Raw genomic sequence first — 24,369 nt, 5'->3', positions numbered from 1 at the left:
CTCTTTGTCTCATATGGTGCCATTTTCATTTGTCACCCGCTGTATTTTTCTATAATTATATCCAAGGTTTTCTGTTAACCGCCAATTGTCTGTTTTATAGGTGAGTACTGGAGGGGTGTAACTTTTCTGTACGGTAGACCCTCGTTAATTTAAACTCATCAAAAAACTTGTCGCTGTGGCTTAGTTGCTCACATTAAGGAACCCCAGGTGTCCCAAATCTATCCAGAGCCCTCCATTGTAACATCCATCCCTCTTAGCTCTGGTATAGCTTTAGGATGTTAACCCTCAAATTTTTTAGTTAAATTTAAACGGTCAGTTTATTTGAACTGATGATTGCGGGCTTGCCAACATCGTCTGTTCAAAAAAGCTTCTTCTGATTTACACTTCACATGTCATACTTGCCTGGAAGTAATGTGGCATGGTTGCAACATGAATCTGGCTTTGGCTTTAGCCAGATTCATTTCTGTTATTCCATAACATGGACTTAGTTGTATGTGAGGAGTGCATTCTTTACTTCTATATTAAGAGGAAAGGCTTGAGATACATTCGATTAAATACAGCAATTTGAACGAACTTTTGATCTTTTATAATTCAAATTATCACGGTAGTCTCTTCAGCCTGGTTAAATGTAGTGGTCAGAGAAGGTTCATAAAGGACTTTACCGGCGAGTCAAATCAATAACTGTATGTCTTTGCCTTACTGGTCCAGAGAAACTGCAGTTTTGGAAGCAATGAATATTCACGCTCTACTTGTTACTGCGAGTGTAAAATATCTTTAGGGTAAAACGTTAAAACTAAGCTTGTGCCTCGGCCTTATATCCACGTTTGCTTACTTGTCTTCACATGGCTAACGAGAAGGCTTAAAATGAAATTGCGGACAACACAGGGAGCTGCGAGGATGAGATTTTGTGGAGTGGCTTTTATTTTGCTGTGACCTTGGCTGGATGGCTGCTGCTGCTGCTTATAATGATGACATTCTCTGATGATCACTGTGACAGTCACTTTATTGTACCAGTAACCTGGATGAGGGCAAAATCTGAATGTTCTGTGTTTCACATGGCACGGCAAAAGTCAGGCAAAAGGAAGGCAGTGTAATTTTTCAGCTTTCAGTTTTGATCGTCTCTGTGCTTGTTGCAAAACGGTAATGAAAACTTCAGGGATGCCATGCCTCTACATGTTTCATTACTTTCTTACTCAAATGCTCCTTAAAGTGTGTCAGCAGGGAAGGGAGGTGGGGTTAAATTAAAGCTTTGGGGAAAAAGGAAATTTGAAAGAAGACGGCTTGGCTCTGTCAACCAATGCACGATCATGGGAGAACACAGTCGAGATCCACATTGAAGCTGGGATACATATAGCATTTTTACTGCACCAGGCCAGCAGCTTCAGAGGGCAATGCAATAAATAGCGTTGTGTTCTACATCCATTGTGGATGCATGGAAGTTGATGCAGACAGTGACATGCAGTGCACAGCTCGAGATAAAGGGGCATTAAACATGCTGGTTGATTGGCTGTGGCGATAATGCGTTGCTCTTATGCATTGGCCAGAGAAGTTGATCTTTTCACGCAAGTTGAAGATCGGAATTCAGTTGTGGCTGTTATGGTTTTATTTCTTCCAAGGTCAAAGGCTTCAGAAGTCACCCAGCTTTAGTATCTTTGGTTGTGATTAAGAGCTTTCGCTCTATAAGAAAGTTTAATATATGTAGCATTACTTGGTTATAGAGAACTCTGCTCAAGGTTTGTACCAAAAATAAATTTACGAAAATGTTTCATTATTGGTGTTCTAAAATTGTTTAGGTTTTGATCATCTCAATAATGATTGGAAAATGATTATATTAAAAACGCCTTTATCTTCCAGTCTTATTGTTGAATATTGGGAGTAACAACCACTAACATGAGAGCAATTATTATTCCAGCTCTTGTTTCATTTCCTATGCAGATTTTCCTAACGTGTAGCACAATAGGTTGCCGGGGTGGCACAGTGGTTACGGCGCTCGACTACTGTTCCCCAGAGCGCGGGATCGAATACCCGACCTTGGTAGCCGATTTTCGATTGAGGCGAAAAGCAAGGCACCCGTGTGCTGTGTGACGTCAGTGCACGTTAAAGAACCCCGTGTGGTTGAAATTTCCAGACTCCTCCACTATGGCGTCTCTCATAGCCCAAGTCAGTTTGGGACATTAAACCTCTTAAACCAAACAGTAGGTTGCTTCATATTTGGTTTCATTGTAGGCTTCCTTAAAGGCCCACTGTCCACCCTCCGGTCGAAAATATTTTCTTCCCCAGTGACTGTGAGACTACGCCCCCAGAACGCAAAGCCGCAAAAAGTTATTGAAAAGAGTAACTAATAACGCAGTTACAGCCACCGCAATCACCCGATTCTGTTGTGTTTCTCTCCTTTCGTTCCCTCGCAAAGGTTTTTCACTCTCCTGCGCGGTCGTCTAGCCTCCGCAGGACAAATCCCCTTCCTCCTCCGTGTTTGGCGGGAGGTGGGGCGTGGCACTCCGCGTGCGCGAAAAAAAAAAAGAAAAACGGGTGAGGGAGCGCTTCGCTGAATTCAGTCCGGCCGTGGCGAGTGAAAAGCGTGCAGCGAGCGGTAGACACCCATCCTTCACCCTCAGGCAGCGACACGGACCAATGGACGTCGTTTTCGACAAATACGTCATAGCTGCGGCTCGACGGGCCAGCGCAGGGAACGGGGAAGCTGGCTTCCCAAAGGAGAGCATGAGAGAGCTTTGATTTGTATTTTCGTTGCTTTGCGCCGCGCGTCACTGTAGCATTTTGCACAGACTATCTCCGGTACCTGATCGAAACACTGGGCTCCTTCGCTTAAAAGGTCCTTCCCTAGACAATGGCCCTTTAACGCAGACAATGACGGTATGAAGACTTTAAGCAGTCAAACCAAGGGTCACCTCAGACTTTTCTGCAATAGGGTTCAAGTGTTAATGCATGTCATACACCCAGTGGGTCTCATGTACAACTGCCCTTTGGCTAACCCTTGCTTAAATAATTGCCCTGTTGCTTTTAAATGGCAGGCTCGGATAATTGCTGTTTTTCGAAGTCACTAATTGTAAGTATGCAGTGCTTTTGGAAAGGAATGGTTTGGAGGGAAAGAAAAAATTGTGGGGGTTTAAGGCTTGAACCTAGTGGTAGAGCGAAAGCTGTGAGTGTTGCAGCGAACTTTTCTGCACTCACCTGGATTTAATGTGCCGCTGTCACAACGTTCGAACAAACCTTCTGTCCTAGCAACTCACTGTTGTCGTTCGCCTCCACCAACTACCGAGTTATCTGTCTTCTTCTTCTTCTTCTTTATTTTCTTCTTCCTCTTTTCCTTCCTCCTGTTCTCCTTTTTCTTCCTTTTTTTTATTCTTCTTGTTTTACTACTTCTTTTTCTTTTCTTCTTCATCTTCCACGGTGCCACGCCGACGGCTTGAAAACCTACAGTAGTGTAGCTTTCACTACAAAAGAGATATATATAAGCACTGATATTAGTTATCATGAAGCTGAATGATAATGTGCTGTCATTTTGTCCTTACAACTGTTTCACATTCTTCCACCCCTCATTTCTTGTGTAGCTGCATCTCTTTCACTTGTCATCTGGTCTGTGATGGCTTGACAACATCCGTGTAGTTATGACAGGCTGGCTGGCTTTTCCTGGTCTGGAGGAAATATGGCTTCTGCCATGCTTTTTGCTTTCGCACTTGTTGAGGGTTCTTTATTTGTGGTTTTAATGGTTAGCATTAGAATGATAGCATAGCTAGGTTTGAATTTTGACGCATAAGCACCTGAGGGCGTCATGTGTGCAATGACAGGTTGTATTAGTGTCTTTTTGTTTACGTTGGTTAGGACTTGATCGGTACTTCGATAATGTTCTAGCTTATTCAGAATGTTTGCATCTATTAAAAGCGGCTACACAAAAAGCAGGAACACTTTGTGATACTGATTAACAGTTGCTTCAACTGAAAAGAAAAAAAAATGACAGCCAGTTTTGCGTAGTTAGTCCTAATGCGAATTAAGCACGCTAACACTTCTGTTTTCACTTCACTATTTGGTCACACTTACTTATTAGCATACAGCCATAATCTACCATGTTATTGAAGGACTACCCAACACAAATATAAAGCTCCCCTTTAGCGGACCCCGATGAAGATACCTTATGGCTTCGGATTGGCATGTCTGACTCGGGATACAAGAGTGCTGATGGGTTCGGTTCCTATCTCGGATGTGGTGCCGAAGTTGGACACTCCCACCAATTGCTTTGTTGAAATCGGTGAATGGGGGCTCTTATGTTAGGACACTAAAAAAATTAAATCCGGTGGCATCTCTAATGGTTGCGCAGCTGCAGCAGGTATAATACATATGGAAAGGGTGAGTTGTATTGTCTTTTAGCAGTCTTGAGAAATATAGTCTTAATGCAGTGCGTACTCTGTTGGTAAGATGATATGATGGTGGCAGGACAGCATACCTTGGGATGATGATGTGATGTGCCATCATTAGAAATGACTGCAGCTGCAAGTTGGCCTAGTTGGTCTGAATTCACTTTGCAAAAGATCAAAATGGATAGCACATAGGGTCAAGTGCAGACAAAAGTAAACAGAGTGCGCTATAGAATTTTTCGCGCATTACCAAATTGAAATTTCCAGCCATGGTATGTACGGCTACTGATAGTGGGCGCTGGTGTGCTTTCTTGTAGGCAAGCTGTATTTCTTCACCTCCAAGAGGGAACGGGTGATTGCAGTTAGAAGGCAGAATAGCGTGCTCAGTCTACTTACGCCCACACCTGTACATTTGCAGTGTCTGTCCTGTGTTTTCTCACTTTGTGTTTGTACTTTTTTCATATTCTAAGCATATTCATATTCATATGCTGGGTAAATCTTCTTGCTCTCTCCATTTTTTCCTCCTGCAGGGTTTGAAATAGAAAATGAGCTCAAAAAGACAAGTCTAGAGGAGGACAGGGTGACTGCCGCCATTCCTCGTTTTCTCTATCAGTTCAGTGTGGTGTGCAGCGCACTCTACATCGTACACAATTGTGCGCTTTTTCTTTTTCTGACTCTGTCAAGAAACCTATTCTTCCGGTGCAACAAGCTGCTTGGCTACGGAATCAAGCTGGTCTTTGTGCTCGAGGGTGCCGCTCCTGAAGTGAAAGAAAACACTCTGTCGCAGAGGAGCCAGGCACGCTTCGGTGAAGGTTCGAAGCCTGGTGGTGGACTGATTGCAAGGCGTCGCCCTGGACTGCAGGCCATCTTAAGTCAGGTAAGGTAACGAGAAAGAGACAAGTGTAAAGGGTAGAGAGAGAGAGCAAAAAATCCAGTGCATGGGATGTAGCACTCTCAAACAGACCCTGAACACAACCCTAATATATATTTGTAGTGAAATAGGATTGAAAACAATTTTGTTGTTGCTGTTGTTGTTGTTGTTGTTGTATGGACTGTTGTTGTTTGGCAAAAGAAAAACACATTTATTGCTGTGAAAATTGCAGTTGAAAATTGAATATTTCTTCCTGTCTCTCATTTAAAACTCATCATGTTGAAAATGACATAAAGGAGATTGTGGACGCTGTGACCACTTGCTGGAATTGTTAAGTGTGGCCTTTCCTGTGAGACCTGGGTACAAAGATGAGTAAGGTAATCACAATCTCTTTGTGGAAATGGCCAGTGGGACCCATGCCTCTATTAGACGTTCTGACTTTTCCCACCTTATAAAAGTTCCATTTTCAGCGAAAGTGGCCTATTTATGTTAGAAAGTGTCACTGATTCGATTTGAGCCAGCATCACTTTTTCCCTCAGCATCCCTTTAAGCGGTGTCGACCACTGTATGCTAGATGTGCTTCGGAAGAAAATTACAATGACAAAAAAAGAAAAGGAAAGAAGAAAAGTATTGCACACTTAGACATCTTATATATCAGTTTTACAAAAGCCGTTGGATTCACCATTGATCATTGCTCTGGCGCTTCTGCTGTAATGAATAGTTTTACTCTATAAGCTAAGGCTTCACACATGCGACAGATTTTTTTTTTTTCTTCGAAGGATGAAGGTATGAGGAGTTTATTTAGAAGAAGGCCGTGAGTGGGTAGCCCCTAAGAGGGAGCATGGCGGGCAGGTGAGGAAGGAGATTGGAAGAGGCGAGGATGCATGTCTGCTGGTTGACCTTGAAACAGAAATCACCCCAGCCCCCATCCACAAATGAGACACACGTACACAGCCATCCCTCAGGGAGAACAGTGGGCTTTTCCCATTTGTTCTTAGGATTCGAGTCATTTTATGGAGGCAGTGGAAACAATCTAATGTAGGACCATGAAAGTATCTTGACGGAAGTGACGCATGGAATCTCTAACACCGTTGATTGACATCCTCTAACTATGTAAAAAAAGAAAAATTTCTGCGTGGTTGCTTATCATACATGTCATCGCTTGGCATGCAGGATTGAGATTATGTTATATCGTGAGCTGTGTGGCAAATGGTAGATTTCATGGGTTGTTTGGGAAATAATCTACTACGACATCACAGGATCACAAGACCAGATATATCAGGCACACAGCGGGATTAAATTAACTTATGAGCCTCTCCTGCAGAACCTGCTACTGTACCCTCAATTCTGCTATACCGAGGTTGCAGTTCTGCCTTTGCTGCTACTTGACATCAGCAATCATCGGCAACATCATAGTGAAGTGGGGTCATTGTTTTCGTGTGAAAGCAACAGAAATATCTGATGGTAATCATGAACTTCCTGCCTCTTGTCAGTAGTGATTCCCACATTCGAAATTAAAAAAAACAAGTAAAAACTGGTAAGTTTAACAAGAGAAACATAAAGACCACATTATTGCAATTAGTGCATCATGGCCATTCCACGGTGTCTAAGAACGACAGAGTAATGCATAAATACTCCAGAGCACACAATAAATGCGTTGCAGAGTTCAAAACTGTTCCATAACCTTCCAGTGCCACAGTAAAACCAGGGCTGGTTTTGTTTGGTTTTTTATTGTGGTTAGCTTCAGCAATGTCATCTTTTACCAAGCTTCTTTCTGCATCTCTGGTGGCTGTCACTTTGGCTTTGCTTTGATAAATCTCTTGGGAAAGGGCGTTTCCACAAAAAAAGATGGGGGATATTATTGATACGTAAAAGAGGAAGATCGGTTCAGTGAGCAGTTCCAGATGAACCAGGGTGCGAGACACTCCCTCGTCTTTTCTTCTCGAAAAAGAAAAGCAGAGGACTAGCAGTATGTTGCATGTGAACTGGTGACAGCTTTAACATCTGCAAGAGTAAGGGGATGCTGTTTGCATTTGTGCAGTCTTAGTTTCATGCTTGATTCACCGGGAATTAAAAAGACAGAGGAGTGTCTAGCACTGAAATTCGAGCGCCTTTCAGTGCACCTTTCAGGTTGCCCTTTTTTTCTTTTTTTTGTGATGATGCTTTACAATCGAGAAACAATAAATTGAGTCGAACGGAGTTTTATTCTTTCTACACTGGTGCTGTCTTGCAACTTTTTGTGCTGTTTATATCTAGTGCCAGGAACTTCTGGACGTGCTGGGCCTTCCATGCGTGCAGAGCACGGGAGAAGCAGAAGGCACCTGTGCTTTCCTTGACAAAAATGGGGTGAGCTACAACTGCACTCTTCTTCCTCTTTCTTTTTCTTCTCTCTCTCATTTTTTTTTTGCAGGGATACTTTGCACGACAGAAACCTTTAAAGAATTTTTCTTGCATAAAACCAAACATGAAAGTTTGTGACTAATATAGTAGATGCATTGCTGTCATGTTTTTCATAACAGCAAGTACCAGCAGAAGGAGAAAAAGTGGGGTGGTTAACCGGGAGAACAATCAGGTTGACTACCCCGCGCAAGCAGAAAGAATGGGTCAATATAAAAGGGGAGAAGAAAATAGAGTAAAAGCATAAAGCATGCAGCAAAGTTGAAGTCTGTCACGTAGGCCCAGCACTCTCAAGAAACAGAAGAGTGCTTGTCAGGCCAGCCTCACAAGAAAGCATACTAAGATTCAGGGATATGCGCATGTGCATGGAGAGAGAGAGGCCGAGAAAGAATGTGGACTCTGAGATAAACACCAAGGATGAGGACAGATGCCATTTGTGTCACTTATGTTTCTTTCATTGTGTTCACTCATCATTATGATTTACCAGATCTCTTATGAGCAATGTCATTTGAAACACTTAATAGAAATAAAGCATTAGCATTAAGCAATTCAAAATGCACTGGTGCATAGTTGTGGCAAACAGAAGCTAGAAGTGCGACGCATCTTCATGACATTCAAAATACACTACTGCAGAGCATTAGTAAGCTTTCAAGAATGAGAAAAAAAAATATGTTGCCTGTGAAATGGGAAAAATGCCTTTATCATCTTCAATGGAGCAAAAAAGCAGGAAAAATTTACTTTCGGTGGAGCCCTTGAATTATTGTTGAGAATGAACATTAGTTTCTCTCGAAAAGTAATGTTTGTTTTATCTATCACACAACTTCCCTGCCTGTGCATTGCACGTGAAAGCAAGCAGTGAGCACAGCCACTTGCAACACATTACATAGCATTTTAATGACAGCTCCTCCTTTACGTTACTATACCAAGTGCCAACAGCAAACAACTTTCGAAGTCTGGTAAAGCTGGTGTAGTGTGGGCATTTACAATGCCACACATCACCCATCAAGGCTAAAGCAGCTCTACAGCTATAATTTCAAAATACCTGTTTATTAAAAGCTAGCAGCTTGCTCATTGTAATTTTTAAGTGTGCCTTTCTACCAACGCATATTGCATTGCATATTTGCTGTATGCATTGTAGTGCCTCAGAGTGGTGATTAGTTTTGCCTATAGTAGAGCACCTAGTGTCTGTTGATGCTTTTCATAAAGTATGCCGTGTGTGAGATGCTGTCTATGTGTGGTAAACGATGTTCATCACTGCCACCATATCGCCTCTTTTGTCTGCATAGTTGGTGGATGGCTGCATCACACAGGATGGTGACGCCTTTCTCTATGGCGCCAGGACGGTGTACCGGAAGCTCAGCATTGAGGACAAGGTGTGTTTTTACTGAGTCAAGGTGTCGCCAGTGAAAACCACTGCAATGGCTAATGGAGGGTATACTTCAAAAGAAGTAACTGTAGGGCTGGCTAATAATGTGACATCATGTTCATCCCATTTAGCGCTATGGGTGGCTTAAAGGACATGTGCCCATGGTTGTCTTCTTTTAATTCTCCGGTCTCTTTCACTAAATGAGGTGAGTGAGAAGCTAGTGGTGGCAGCAGGGACGTGCAGGGGCACGTCCTAGGATCATGCAGTGCATGGCTTTCTCCTGATGAATTTGGACTCACATACCTGTGACCTGTGTGGAGATTGGCTTTCAGATGACTTTATATATGTCTTAAATTCCCACACTGGGAATGATACCAAAAATGATACCAGCATTTCAGTAAGGTTTATCAGCAATGCATCCTTGCTCATCAGGCTCTTTTTCACATCATTCGGTCACTGATTTCATCTAAACAGACTTTTAACTTTCTCAGAGTCATTAGTGTGGTTCAGTCGTTTGAGTTACATTTTAAGCAGTGATTGGCGTTTTAGTCCACTTTTAACCTTTTGCCTTTTATGTTCAGGTTTAATAGCCCTAGCTAATTCATGGCATCCTGTTCTTCATGTGTTTTGGGCATTATAGTTGCATTTCCCATCACACTAGATAACTTCTAACTGCTATAACAGCATCCTCAGCTCAGATAGCAAATGGTCTGCAAAGCATTTGGATACATACACATCTCCATGCTGTGATGATTGTTCTAAAAGGTTTGTTTGGTTTGGTCTTATAGGTCTTTCACGTCAGAAAGTGGCTCAGACTGTAGTGGAGGGCTCTGGATGTAATTTCGATCGCGTGAGGTTTTTTAGTGTGCACTCAGGACTTTGCACAATGCCTTGCATGTCACCTTCATCAAAACATGACCACTGTGGCCGACATCAAATCCAAGTCTCCCGACTCAGTAGTCAAACACCGTAACCACTAAGCCGCTGCAGCGGGGCTATCTTGAAAAAAATTAAAGCTGCACCATGTCATGTGTCTCCTTGTACGTCATTCATGCTTCGCGTCATACAATCTACCATTCCTTGTCCTCACAGATAAATGCTACATCTAAGTCTCTCAACATTATGCATACTGTTTGGTAACATTTGATTTCATTACGTTTATCAGTTGCTCATATTTTTCTTTCTACTCTACTCTTTACGACAGTAAAGAACATTTCTACTCTTTGCGACTTTATAGAATCTCTATAGACATGACTGCTTCTTTTTGTTCTGCGTAGCCCTTGAGGTCATTTTGCATTGCTTCTTATTTCGGTTCTGTACATAACTAGTCCAGTGAACATCCTCTTCCAAAGAACCATTTGTGGTGTTTGAATTAAACTTTTAAAAGTAAATAAATGCGCACATACAAGGAAATAAGTTATCCATCTTATAGTTATAGTATAGTGGCAAAGAAATGCAGATGAAATCCATAAAGTGAGAGGTGCACGAACATAAAATCATTTAGTGGTGTCTTATTGTGACTCTCTTGGCAGGATCCCCATGTCTTGGCATACACAATCACAGACATCGAGAAGAAACTGGGGCTGGACCGTGAAAAGCTCATCGCTCTGGCTGTTCTCGCCGGCTGCGACTACTTTGGCGGGGTCCGCAGTGTTGGCAAGGAGACAGTGTTGAAACTGCTCACCAGATTTGGCGACATTGATTGCCTTGAAAGGTACGGGGCTGACTGCTTAATTGCATGGACTGTCTATTGACTGTGTATTGACTGCATATTGAATTGTATTGTCTATTGTTCTGTCAGAAGCAGTAGTGCCCATTGTAGCTGATGTGGTAAAGAAAGAAAAATGCTCACTGTAGGTCTGAAATGAGCGTATTTATGCATACACTTGTATACTGAATGTGCCCCCTACTCTGGTTGTGGCTGTCAAAAACAAAACATTTCTTTTTCAGTCATAACAGAGCATCCTTTTGTCTTGGTATGCATTCTGCTAAAAAATAAATTTGAGAGTGACACGACTGATTACGTGTGAGCAATGTGAAAGTGGGACTTTTTGCCAGTGCAGCTCTCTTAGCACAAAGAGCTTCATTCTTCTGTTTGTGTACCTTGCCTGCGTCTGTGTACACTCTTTCCGCGGCATCTTGTCTATGCAGTGCACTTCTTGGCTCTCCCCGATGCAACACCATCTGATCTTCCTGTAGCGCTCGATCGCATGCCTCATGTTACCTAGTTGCTCTGCCAATGTATGTGCTGTGGCCAAAGACAGTGTGATGCATCGTCTTATTGGAGCCATCAGAGGCACAGCCACAACAGCAACAGCGGTCGCCAATAGAATTTAATCTAATGGGACCAGTGACGCTTCCACCTTAATAATAAATGCCAGCAAGTACCCTATTTTTCAATGCCGAAACAACTGTGAAGTGATACAAAGCCCAGTTGGTTGAGTGTCAAGGCCACTATACGTCACCCTAAGGGACAAACCGCAGGAGAATATTTTCTCCAAGGAATCTGAGAACCAAATTAAAGCACGCCTTGTCACAAATGGCTTGTTTATCCAAACTGCCATATTTACAATTGTAGGGATCTTTTGTAGTCCAGTTAGACATTGTGAGTTGTGATGCAGTGGACTCTAGTCACGTTCTTCTTAAATATGCGAGTTTTGCATAGGTCTTGACTGGGGCTGAAAACAGGTTTTTTTATTATTATTAGATTGTCTGCAACTGTTGCATAATCCACAGGGTGATGCGTTCTCAAGGCCATATGCATGCTTTATGGAAGTAAGGCACTAATAATCAGGCATGTGCTTTTTGATTGCAGGAGCAAGATCTGACTAATATCCTTTGAAATTAAGGTAGCAGCTAGTGCCAGTAAGCTAAGCATACATGCACTCCTAGATATGACTGCAGAAAAACTTTGGGACAATAAAAATCATGTTGCTAAAAAACAAAAATTTGCAGCCTGCAAATTTAGTTTATGAGGTATATAAGCACACTGTATTCCAGAAAGCAGGGTGATTTGTAACTATAGAAAGCCAATTGTTTATTGCAACCCTGTTGCTCATTTTTGTCGGTTTTGAGGCTTAAAAATGGATAGAACTTTGATTCACGGGTCAAATAGAAAGCAATACAAACACGCATTTGTGCAGTATGTAAGCATTTATTTTTGTTTTCTTTCCTGTGGCATAGTGAGTTATGAAATTGCTATTCTCCTTTGGGATTCATCTCAAATGCTAAAATACATAAAATTCTACTGGGATGCAAATGATTTTCGTCAGTTTTTTTCAGGCCCATTCGATAACTCAAATTTTTCATTTCTTCAAACATTTATTTCTGGACCTTGAAGGACAAATTAATGACAGTTTATTGCATTCAGCAGTGATATGAGAGCTTCCCTCAGATTCGTGAATGAGCTTCTTGTACAAGAAGCTGGCATACGGAATCCTCTGTAAAAGTTATATTGGATTTTTCAGTAGGGTATACACTTCTGTGCAGTTCTAGTTTAATTTTATTTGCAAATACTATAGGAATTCTGAAATAAGTAGGACAAACAGTTTGTTATTCATTATTTTTTCTTTCTTTCACTGGTCAAATATTCTACTCATATTTGAAAATTTCAGTTCGCGCACTCCTAGGTATTGGCCTTTGTGATCAAGAAGAGTTACTCGGAGGAGTTCCGCTAAAGAGTTGAGGGAGTTACTCTGAGTATTTTCGTACTGGAATTGCTCGTTACAGAATTGCTCCAGGAACTTTCGCTTGGGAGTAATTACTGGTTCTTATTTGTACTGAGGCTTAAGTTGACAACAGAATTGTCATCCAGGTTGCGAGACTGGACACGAGACCCAAAGTACGCCAAACTCCAGAAAACCCTGGACAAGGGATGCAAGAAAACACCTCACTGTGGGAACTGTCAACATCCAGGTGAGCCCAGAGCTTTTAAATTTAAACAAACAAACAAAAAGAGTTGCTTTTTGATTTTTTTTTTGACAAAAGCTGTGGCTTGCCACTGCTTACCGATGGCGTAGAAACAAGCTAATGAAAGGGGTTTGGAATGGAAACATGGACATGGCTGCCAGCTGTGCAGAGGGAAATGACAAGGGTAGCAGTGAAAGACGGGAGGAGAGCAAGATGGGTTTGGGGACCAACACAACTTTTCCTCGTGCCTTTTTCAAGGAGTACAAATTTGGTAGAGGTTAATGAGTGGTATCTATCTATAGAGGGTGACGGAATGTTGTTTGTTCCTTGGAAATACTGTGTAAGGCTTTAGTACTATGCATGATTAGCTATGCTGGATTTGCTTATGCTGCGTAAATGATACTTAGTTGGTTTTTTTCTTATGCTGTTTGTATTGGCTTCAAGAGCCACACAGTGCGTGCCGTGTCAGAGATGACTTGAGGTCACGTCATGATTAAAAAAACTGGCAGTATATCTGCTTATTTATTTGCTGTCATTCTGACCCAAAGGCCAGGCTGGCCTAATGCTTTTGTCAATTAAAATGGTGAAGGAATAATTTATGCATCTTTTTTTTCAGTCTCACATGACCAGCAGTCAACTTTGACAATACTAATACGTAACTTCAATTTAGCCACTGAAACCAAAATGAAACCAGGGAAAATAAATTATAAATTATTCTCCCAGTGCAGGCAAATTCTACGAAATTATGCGTAGTAATGTGATACGTACTTGTGCAAACAAGCACACACCGAAAAAATTAAATTTTTTTATTTAAGGACAGCGCTTCAGACATTTTCAGAAAAAGTAGACTATGGCCTTCCTTTTTTTTTTGTAAATATAGATATTTGCATTATAGGCTGGCAGTAAAACTCATTTATTGCTAGAAAAATTTCAACCAAAATCGTACACTTCTTTTTTTTTTTTTCTTTCACTTGATTCTTGATGTCGAGATTGAAAAGGTCTCCTTAGGTCACCGCTTCAAAAGTGCTTTAACATAGACTGAGAAATCTGTGCGCACAAAACCGTGTTAACGTCACCACAATTTCCTACTGAAAAAGCCCAGTGGTGGCAATAATTGTATCCATTGTTTTTTTTCCTTCCATCTTTAGCTTCTTAAAGTCCTGTTTCCGTTTAAGGTCTCCTCTTTTTCAGCACAATATGGTACTCTCAGTAGACTAGCGTTTTTCCGCCATTGCTTTAAGTTGCATTTCATTGGTCAATTTGTAATTGATTTTACATGCTCTTATTGCACGCGCCCCGCACTGGGACCAGGCACTCAGAAGTCCCACAGTGCTCATGGCTGTGAAATGTGCGCCACCGACACTGCGTGCACCAAGTCATCCGTCTCGGACTGCAACTGCGAGTGGCACAAGATGACGGCACTCCAGAGCCAGTGGAAGACGGAGCTCGACATTCGGAGGAAAGCGCTAGACGAGCACGACGACTTCCCTCCAGAAAACGTACGCTTACGTAGCAAAAAGCTTGCTACTGTTTTTTGCGATATCCTATTGAGTGTCTATTGAATTGAGTTCTCAACATTTGAAGCGCTTCAGGAGGCTGCAGTGGTTCCTGAAGGATGTTGATGAAACCCATGCATTTTGATTGCCTTCTCTTCCTTACCAGCGTGCATGAAAGGAAAAAGAAACCATGCAGACATACAACTTGTCAAAAAAAAAAAGAGAAAATGGCCAGATTTAGGCAATATGACTGGCTGTTGAGTGAAACAGCCTGCTGCTAGTCATCAAACTCTTGCCTGATCAGTCCTGAAGTAAACTGAGTAAAAGAAAAAGCAGACCAGGGTTTGTGGCATGCACCAAAGAGCTTGCGTGGTGAAATTGCTCAAAGATTCTGTGGATGCGACTTTGGGTACCCCTGTCATAAATAGTTATGGACACGTGTTCTGAATTCACTTACTAGGTGCTGACGTCTACCAGCAATTCATTTTGTTGTTGCTTCATGAAATCATTTTTGGTTTTAACTGCAAAGAGCATTGACTGTGTAAACTATAAGAAGGCATCCAACACAAGTTGAGCTGGCCCAATACAGACAACAGTGGATGTTTTGTCCAGACTACAGAGGAGGCTTCTGTTTTCCAGGTAAGATGCTTTTAAAGGTGTTTATCAGCTGAGAACGCCTAGAACTAGATGAGTATGGATGCTAGGTTTGAAAAGGAAGTTTTGATGCAAAGGTAGAAACTATTTTGATCAACAAACTCAACATTTATTACCCAGACTGAGGCCAGCGATTGAAACACTCCCATGAAAAGTCATTCAAGTGTCATCTCTTTTCAAAAATCTTTGCACCAATGCTTTCGTTCTCATTGCACCAGATGTTTTCGTTCTCTTCATCTCCTTCTTTGCTCTGAGCTTAGCATGCTATTTGGGTTTGTTGCTGTTATTCATTATTTGTAACTCCTTAAAGGGATCATCTGGAAATTCTTCAGCCTAATAGTTGCACAGTATTTTGAAGCTTATTATCATTCTGATAGCAGGTGAATAGTTTGATCGTAAGAAGAATGTTATGAGGTATCAAAAAAATTAACTGGTACTTTTCCTTGTTAAAAGCAGCTCTTTGACATTTTCTATGTCTTGCACTGTCAGTTCTTTTTAATGTGTGCACAATGGAATGTAAGTTCCTCTTTCAATTCTGAAGGCGAAGTGATGAGCTTCTCATCCATTTGCTCTTTTTTTTACTGTTTTAGCAAGGTTTCCTAGCTGTCTCCTTCTGCCTGGTTGCTTTTGCTCGGGCGAATAAATTCATGTTTCACTTGTGAAATGAAGGCTTTTTGCGATGGCTGCCTGTGCAGGTGATATCAGAGTTCTTGAATGACCGGGACGAGATCCAGACCTTGGACAACTTTTGGCAGTTTCCTTCAATAAAAAAATTTGAGGTGACTGCATGCTTCTCTTTTTGCTGATGCCGAAGTCGGCAATAAAGACTAGCAGTCTACTAGTGTTTCTTTTTCAGTTTTTTCTTGTGTTTTCTATAGTGTTTAAAGTTTTTTCTTGTTGAAGGCAGAAAGAAACCTCGGAAATATATATACTATTTTTTTTAATATTGCCATGCCTCGTTGCAACAAACATCTCATTTGTGTTCTGGGTGCAAATTCATGTTCAAGCTAACAGAGTGTCATTAAGTTCATTGGTAGAATAACTGCCGTGTAGATTTTTACGCATTATGAAGTTTGAGCTCGCTGGTGTTTAGAAGACATTTGTTCAATTGGAAATTAATTCTTCTCACTGACATTGTGCTTCAAACAAAACTGCATAGGGAGTTGCTGTTGTGGGCTTTTACAACAGTGCAAAGAAAAATAACATGCTTCAGTGCAAACTCACTCGCATAGTTAAAATGAATATAATTTATTTGGTTTGTGTCAGCATCGTTCTGTTTTAGTGCTGTCTTGAGCCTCACTGACTAATGCTGTGGCTGTTTGTATGTTTGGTTTCAAGAATTGTTGCATAAGGACATGCAGAACGGCTCATCAATAAAAATTGGCCGGTTTGTAAGCACAGCGAATTATAAATTAGAAAATAATTTAAAAATAGACTGGCTTCAGTATTAAAGCAAACCCTTTAGCAGGAGAAGGGTTTAAGTTAGCGAGCCCTGTAAAAAAAGAAAGAAAGACAGAAATGAAACTCGCAGTGCATGTTACTCAGTGCAGCTAGAAAAAACAAAAATAATTACAGTACACATCTTGCAATACAAGGTAGTAAATCTCACGAGAATTTTGCGCCGAAATAATTGCAAATAAAACTAGGAACCCAGTGGTATTTAGATTGCTTGAGCAAAGTCGTGAAGGATCACGCAGTTGCTGCGTTGTTCAGTGGTTGCGTCTTGTTAGCTGATATTATTTTAATCTGGCAACTGGCACTGCATTATGATATACAATCGAACCCGGATATATCGAACTCATAGGGAATTGCGAAATAGTTCGATATATCGATAATTTGATATACGGAAATCGGCTTGAGGCACCACTTGCGATCGTGAAAAATGATGCGGTATTTGTCACGTAGTCAACCCACTCGCATAATGAACCCACTCCCCATTTTTGCCCTCGAGAATTTGAAAAAAAAAGAAAAGCGTTCGGTGGCGCGTCCTTCCAATTCGACCGTCGCATCCACAGCTCATTTATTGGCAGCGCGCCAAGATGCTGCGCAGCGATTACGTCATGACATGCTTATCTTTTGACTATACAGTCAAACCTGGATATATCGAACTCGAAGGGGATCGCGAAATAGTTCGATATATCAATAATTCGATATACAGAAATCGGCTTGTGACAGCACTTACGATGCGAAAAAACGATACCATATTTGTCGCGTAATCAACCCACTCGCATAATGAACCCATCCTCCACTTTTGCACCCGATAATTTGAAAAAAAAAATAAAAAATGCGTTAAGGCCAGCTCGCTCACATGCAAGCAACTGAGCGATTTCAGCGACGAGCGGCAGCGACAGAGCGAAAATTTTCAAACTTGCTGGAACTGCGTCCCTCTCGCCGCTCGAGCCACCGCGGCAGCTCAAAACACTGTTTCTGTGTCGCCGCGGCGGCAGAAATCCCGAGCATTTTCGCTTGCATGTCGATGGCTCGCGTCAGTCCGTTTCAGTCGTCTCATCCACAGCTCATTGGCAACGTGCCAAGATGCTGCGCAGCGATAACGTCAGGGCGCGTTTACCTTTTGATAGCTCCTGCGGGGAACGAACTTGGCAGAGTGCGCCTGACGACTTGATTGCACAAGCCTGGTTTGATTTATCACGCCGCTCTTGGGGCGGGCGTTATGATCGCAGCAGCTGACTGCGTGCTTTCGCTGATTCATACATGCAAGGATAAACGATTAAAAGAATTAATAAAAATAAAAATCCCCGAAAAAAAAAAAAATCCTGCCGCTTCTTAATGTCCGCAGCCGCCATATCTTACGCTACGCCGCGCGTACAACACAACGATAAGAAAGGATGACTCTCTCAAAAGCAAAACAGAGCTGCCGCTTCTTAATGTCCGCAGGCGCCATAGCCACATCAGCCGCCGCGCCGCCGCATGCAGTGGGTTCGCAACACACGCTGGAGAAAGTGTCCGACATCTGTCTGAAAACGGGCTGAGCTGGCTTGGCGCATGCGTTGCACGTGCTGAAGGAGAGAGATAGCTCGGCAAAAGAATGGGCACACCTACGCACATGGCTTGCAAACGTCATGTGTTGGCGCGCGGGAAACGACAAAACGACAACTGCAGATGCGTGCGCCTTTGGGGAATGGGCGTGGCGCTGCCCAGACCAGCCGTCGCCGAACTATCCCCTCTCATTCCTTCCGCGTGTGGCTTGAAAACGTCACGCGGCAAACGGCCAAGGGTGATGCGATCGTCTTTTGGGAAGGCACACTTTCCAGTGCGTGGTGCGGAGTTCAATATATCGAAGGAGGTTTGAAATCTTGGTCAGTTGGTACATAGTCTTAGAGAACAAAAACCAGCCAAGGGACGAAAACGAAGGAAGCTTCGATGTGTACATCGTCTTCCTTCGTCCTCGTCCCTTGGCTGGTTTTTGTTCTCTAAGTCGATATATCAAACCACCGGTGAAATTGAGTTCGATATATGACGCGGCTTTCCTATACTTTTACATGGGATTTTCAAGGGGATATTTCGCGAGTTCGATATAACCAAAATTCGATATATTCGGGTTCGATATAACCGGGTTCGACTGTACTTTTCATAGATCCTGCGGTGGCAGGGAGCAAACTTGGCAGAGTGTCCGCGTAATATTGCACAAGCCTGGTTCGATTTATCGAGCCACGCTTGGGGTGGGGCGGGCATAGTCTACTGCTGCAAAATCATTGGCAAGCGTGAAAGCTGCTAATGCCGTCTGAAACGAACAATGCTAAAAGCCGGTGTCATGATCGCAGCCGACCGCATGCTTTCGTTGATTCATAGATGCAAGAATAAATGACTCTCGCAAAAAAAATAATAAATCTGCCGCTTCTTAAGTCCGCAGCCGCCATAGCTTGCGCTGCGCCGCACGTTCAGCCCGATAAGAACAACACTTGCAAAAGAAAAAAAAAAAATTGCTGCTTCTTAACCTTTGCAGCCGCCATAGCATATGTTCAGCACGACGGCAAGAATAAACGACTCTCGCAAAAAAAAAAAAAATAAATAAAATAAAAAGAAACTGCTGCATCTTAGCGTCCGCAGCTGCCGTAGCTTACGCTCGTTCAGCACGGCGACACGAGACGCGAATCGCGCGTCAGCCGCCGCGCGCAGAGCGTTCACAACACACACTAGAGAAGCGTCTGCCACAGGCAGAGCTAGCTTGTCCGCACTTGCGTAGTGTGTGCTGCTGCAAACGAAGACCGGGAAAGAGAGAGGAAGGGGAGAGATAATGCTCAGCAGAAGAGTGGGCACACCCTTGCACTTCGCTCTATCGCGTTTTTCTCTTCTCCCGGACACCACGGCTGCATAGGTTCCCTCTAGTTCCTTCGCACACATGACTTGCAAACGTCACGTGCTAGCGCAGCAGCGATCGCCGCAGATGCGCGTGCCTTTGGGGGAAGGGTGCGGCATTGTCCTAGACCAGCCGTCGCCGAACTGTGCCCTCTCATTCCTTCCGCGCGTGGCTTGAAAACATCACGTGGCAAACAGCCGATGTGATGTGATCGTCTTTGGAGAAGGCGCACCGTGCAATGCATCGTGCGGAGTTCGATATATCGAATGACCGGTGAAATTGAGTTTGATATACGATGCAGCTTTCCTATACTTTTACATTGGATTCTCAAAGGAATATTCCGCAGGTTCGATATAACCAAAATTCGAATTATCCGGGTTCAATATATTCGGGTTCGACTTTATACCTTACGGACATATCTGTGGAATAGTTTACTTGGGATCGTTTTAGGGTCTAAGGAGCATTCTGCAAGCTATTACTTTACATTTATGTGTATATGTGCAGGTGTTATTTTGATCCACACTGATCCAGTAATTGCTTGAGTGAACAATTGGACATCTCTTGCTACATGTCGTTATCCGTGGCAAGCCTGTATGTGTAGGCCCATAAACGCAGAAAGCTAGGAAAAAGCCTCTATTGGCACTTTGGTAAAACTAAAAGCTCTTAGCTCCCTGCTGGAGTAGCGCAGTGGTTACGGTGCCCGACTACTGTTCCAAGGACACGGGATCGAATCCCGGCCTCGGCGACCGCTTTTCGACGGAGGCGAAAAGCAAGGTGCCCGTGCACTGTGCAATGTCAGCGCACATTACCCAGGTGGTCAAAATTTCCGGAGTCCTCCACTACGGCGTCTCTCATAGCCTGGGTCGCCTTGGGGCATTAAACCCCACAACAGCAACAACAACAATAAAAGCTCTTAGCAGACTTGACGGCCCACTGATGATTCACTTTGATTCGATTCGTCCGTTATTTGACATCTTAAGCTATAAATAGGAAGCCTTTTCTCTCTGCAGATCATTGCAGGCACCTTTCTGGAGTTATTTTTTAAGTGAGACTGAATACATGAAAAGGCAGCTTGGCACATTTGCCGGGTGTCACCACCGGTAGTGACTTTTCTTCGCTGGTGTAAGGTGTGAATTTTATAAGCTTTGCAGTGAAGAGTGCGATTCTCCCAAGGCTGTACTCCTGCCTTCTGCTACAGCAGGCATTGAGAATGTATGTATGCTGTCTGTGCTCTTAGGATTTCATGCTGGAGAAACTGTACTGGGATTCGGGAGAGAGTCGGGAGAAGTTGTTTCCGCTGCTGACGAGATGCCACCTCGAGAACAACAAGGCTAGATGCGAGGAGGATGACACCCTGAAGCCCGTGAGGTAAGCAGTCTCTCTTCACGAGGAATATGGCACCCAATCAGAAGTTACGTTACGGTGAAAGACTGATTAAAAATACTTGCAAGTGCTGTACATACATTTATTTCACATTGGTACAATCGAGCGCAACGTTACTAGTGAATATAGAGTTCCAAGCTTGAAATTGCAGCCAGAAGCGGAGGTCTTAAAACAGCTTCCTTTCTTTGCTAACTGTGACAAGGGGTGAGCAAATACCGAAATTTCCGACTACAAATAAATGCAAATATAGAAAAAAAATGCCTTAGAATATTGATTTCAATGCCGAATACCTGATGAGTGAATTAAGAATAGCAAACACCGTTCATCTTGTTTATCTCAGAATTCACGTGGCATTTGCAAATAAAATTAAACTAAAATTGCACAGAAGTGCACGCCCTACCAAAAACTCCTGTATAAATTTTTTACATGCTTCCGTATACAGGATTTTTGTACAGGAAGAACCAGGATGAAACAAGCTGGAGCTGTCATATTGCTGTTCAGTACAGTAAACTCTCATTAATTTGGCCTTCATGGAGCCAAAACGAATTAACCTAAAGCTCAGATTACTGAATGGGCTCGAAAAACTACCGAAAACTGTTTTAACTACAGTAATTGTATTCGATAAACACCTGCACAATGATACTTTCCATTTGAGATGAAACTGAAGTGCGAATGACACTCTTGACACTTTTTCTCGTTTCGTGAAGTGCTTTGCTTACTGCACTCTGGCGGGAAGGTCCCTCTTGGCAAAATGATCCCTTAGCGTTTTGAAGGTGCTTCACTGCAGAGCTTGTAAGCATTGCAGTAAAGCGTGCAGTGCTGTGAAGTCGTAGTGAATTTTCGAATATTGGGAATGTTCCCAATATCAGGTTTTTGTGTAAAGATACGAATAACAAACATATTCGATTTGTATTTGAAATTTTGAATATTCACGCACCCCTGTAAATTTCACATTACAGTACACTCGACCACCTTGGCTTGTGAGTTTTCCCGGTTTCTCTTGGGGGAAAAAAAAGCTTTCTGTTCAGTACGAGCTGTCTTGTTTGAAACAGAACATTTACACAGCTTTTTTTTTTTAACAAAGCTCGTGTACCACACACACACACATGAATGCATACTTGTTGTTAGTTTTGTCCACTGCAAAATGTTTTGAACACGTGGCTGAAATTTGGTTGGCTACTCTCGCGAGTACTTGAACCAGTGTCCATCACTAGCAGTGGCGAAATGAACTTAAGACCCCGTACTGGGGACTCGGTGGCGTGAGTATACCCACCATTGGGTAGTGTTTATTGGGAACCGTGGGAGCAAGCCTATGTACTGCCTGTGCGCTCATCTGTTTATATTTGTCAAGTCACCTGTTAGCGATGATTATGCTGATGCTCCAGCAGAACAGAAGGCTGGGAAAATTGATGAGCATTCATGAAAATGCTGTCAGAATGCTGATAGTTTCGTTTCGGTTTCTGACTGTTTTCATAGCAACGGTCTTAGAAGTGCGTATTGCTGCAAAACAGCGTGAAAGGCTTGAATGCGATGAGGCTCTCGTCACCTGTCTTGGTCAGGAGCACGTGTTCACTGATGGCATTCGTTGTTGCACCTGTGGTGTTGATTGTGCGCTGTTTGTTTTTTGCATGGCAAGAATTGTCAAGGAACGTGTGCGGAGAAATCTAGACTTCTACGAAGTTGAGTGGGAGGCCAGTAAATGTGAGTTGATCCATCTTTTTTCAAGTTTATTTCTCTTATAACCGAGCGCTGGGCCTGTGGTCACCCAGGGCTTCACAAGAACTCAAGCATCAAATTAAATAAACTAGGAATACTTCAAGTAGCTGCATCAAACATGGTAATGAACTACGACTCTCAGATGAGACTTCTTTTATAATAAATTTAACAATGCATGCATCTTTGACGAATTTATAAGCTCACTTAGCAACCTGCAAATTTGTTTCTTCTGGTGCTGCTTATATTTTCGAGCTCCTGTCAGAGAATGGTGTTCATGTCTTTACTAGGGAGATTTGTATGATCACATTATAGTACTGTGTTTCTTCATTTGCATAATATTGTGCAGAAAAGTTAGCTTGAATTCAAATTAAATTCATTAGAAGCTTGTGTTATCTCTTTGCAGATGGACAGTACCCATCAGCCAACTATACAAACATTTTTGGAATCATTTATTTATTGGTTTCAGAAGAAGGCAGGATCAAGTGTTGTGCTCATAGTGTCAGTTGTGTATGAGAGCAAGCTTATATTAGGAAAACTCTACCAGCTCTTTCTGTATTTATTGCTATCTGTAAGAAATGCAATTCAATATGCTTCTTTTCAGTTTTTTAAAAGGTATAATGGCATATTTGTTTCACTGCATGAAAAAAAAATAAAACAATTCTAGAGGACACTTTGGACCACTAAAGTGCGATGAGGCGAAAGCCATTATAGCACAGTCGTAGCCCTCCCCTACGGCACCTCTATCTCCCTCTCTTCTTTCACTCCCACCTTCTTCCCTGTCTTCCCTTTATTAACAGCGTGGTACATGTGCCCGCAGAGAATTGTGACAGATACTGCGCCTTTTCTATCCTGTAAATCAGATTCAAGCGTCGCTGATGCCTGCTGTACTAACACCTCCTAGACATCTGGGTCTGCTTCTGTTTGCTGTGTGGTGCGGCGTTCGAGAAAGCGCCAAATGAAATGCGCCGCACGGGGTCAGCGTCGTATATGCATGAATTGTCTGGTAACATCATGACCTGTTGAGACAGCAAATCACGCGCCCCTTGTCGAACACAACCAGCATTTCATTGAACGCATTAAAGTTCATTAAAGCTCTGGGCTGGGGATCCAAGGGATGGAGGTTCGATTCCCGGTGGATACAAGGTTTATTCATTTATTTTGAACTCTCGCTCTCGAAAGCGTGACGCCTTCTGTCGAGAATGATGAGGCATTGAAGGCTTTCGCCTTAAAATGCTGAACAGTTACTGAACAAATGTAGCGAGTGATTTTTTTCTTTGTAGGTGCTGCTGTTGCAAAATATCTTTTTGGGTGTGAGCCTCTTCAATCGATATCTGTCTGGCTGGGTTTGTCGCATATAACCAGACTCTGGAACCAGCCAACAGTTGTTAAAACAAATTCCCAATGTTTTTGGACTAACTCAGTGCCATCTTTAGGGCTGTAGATTAATTGTTGGTGCAGCAGGTAGCAAACCTCGCTTCTTCTCCATGGTTACGTGTGGATGTGCCATCATTTGAGATGAAGCCTCTTACATGGCTTTCGCTCCACACCCAGCAATCTCACCTCTTTGAAGGTGATTCTGTGTTTGGCATGTTCACAGTGTTCACAGCGTCTCTTGCCTAAGTTCTGTGTCTGACTCACGTATGACGTAGTGCTCATGGCGTAAGAGATCTTGTGGACCACATCTTGTTGTTCCTCTTTAGGGACATGGTCTTTGGGCCATGGAAGGAAGCAGACGAGTTAGTTGCAGGTTGATGGCCACGCAGACATTTTCATTTCATAAAATGTGGTGCCAGTGCTTGGATGACACCCCTCACATGCCATAACAGAACACAAGTGTGTGTGTGTGTGCGTGTTTTTTTTTTTTTTTTTTGGGGGGGGGGGGGGTACAT

General features: G+C 42.7%; 1 protein-coding gene across 1 annotated transcript in view; it reads left to right on the top strand.

Annotated features, from left to right (window-relative positions):
* The window catches only part of LOC146181403 (flap endonuclease GEN homolog 1-like), a 44,298-nt gene that overhangs the window by 4,433 nt on the left and 15,496 nt on the right, over positions 1 to 24,369 (top strand). Inside the window, exons 2-10 of the mRNA XM_084576445.1 lie at positions 5,055 to 5,247; positions 7,498 to 7,587; positions 8,925 to 9,011; positions 10,537 to 10,718; positions 12,819 to 12,919; positions 14,225 to 14,412; positions 15,759 to 15,842; positions 20,619 to 20,749; positions 22,401 to 22,465. Of these exons, the coding sequence (XP_084432571.1) occupies positions 5,055 to 5,247; positions 7,498 to 7,587; positions 8,925 to 9,011; positions 10,537 to 10,718; positions 12,819 to 12,919; positions 14,225 to 14,412; positions 15,759 to 15,842; positions 20,619 to 20,749; positions 22,401 to 22,465 (1,121 nt within the window). The remainder of the gene's footprint in view (positions 1 to 5,054; positions 5,248 to 7,497; positions 7,588 to 8,924; positions 9,012 to 10,536; positions 10,719 to 12,818; positions 12,920 to 14,224; positions 14,413 to 15,758; positions 15,843 to 20,618; positions 20,750 to 22,400; positions 22,466 to 24,369) is intronic.

This window comes from Amblyomma maculatum, chromosome 8, assembly GCF_055883805.1.
Source record: "Amblyomma maculatum isolate TAMU_Amacu chromosome 8, ASM5588380v1, whole genome shotgun sequence".
Lineage (NCBI taxonomy): Eukaryota > Metazoa > Arthropoda > Arachnida > Ixodida > Ixodidae > Amblyomma > Amblyomma maculatum.
The sequence above is the reverse complement of the archived record's forward strand: the minus strand, read 5'-3'. Positions and strand labels throughout refer to the sequence as shown.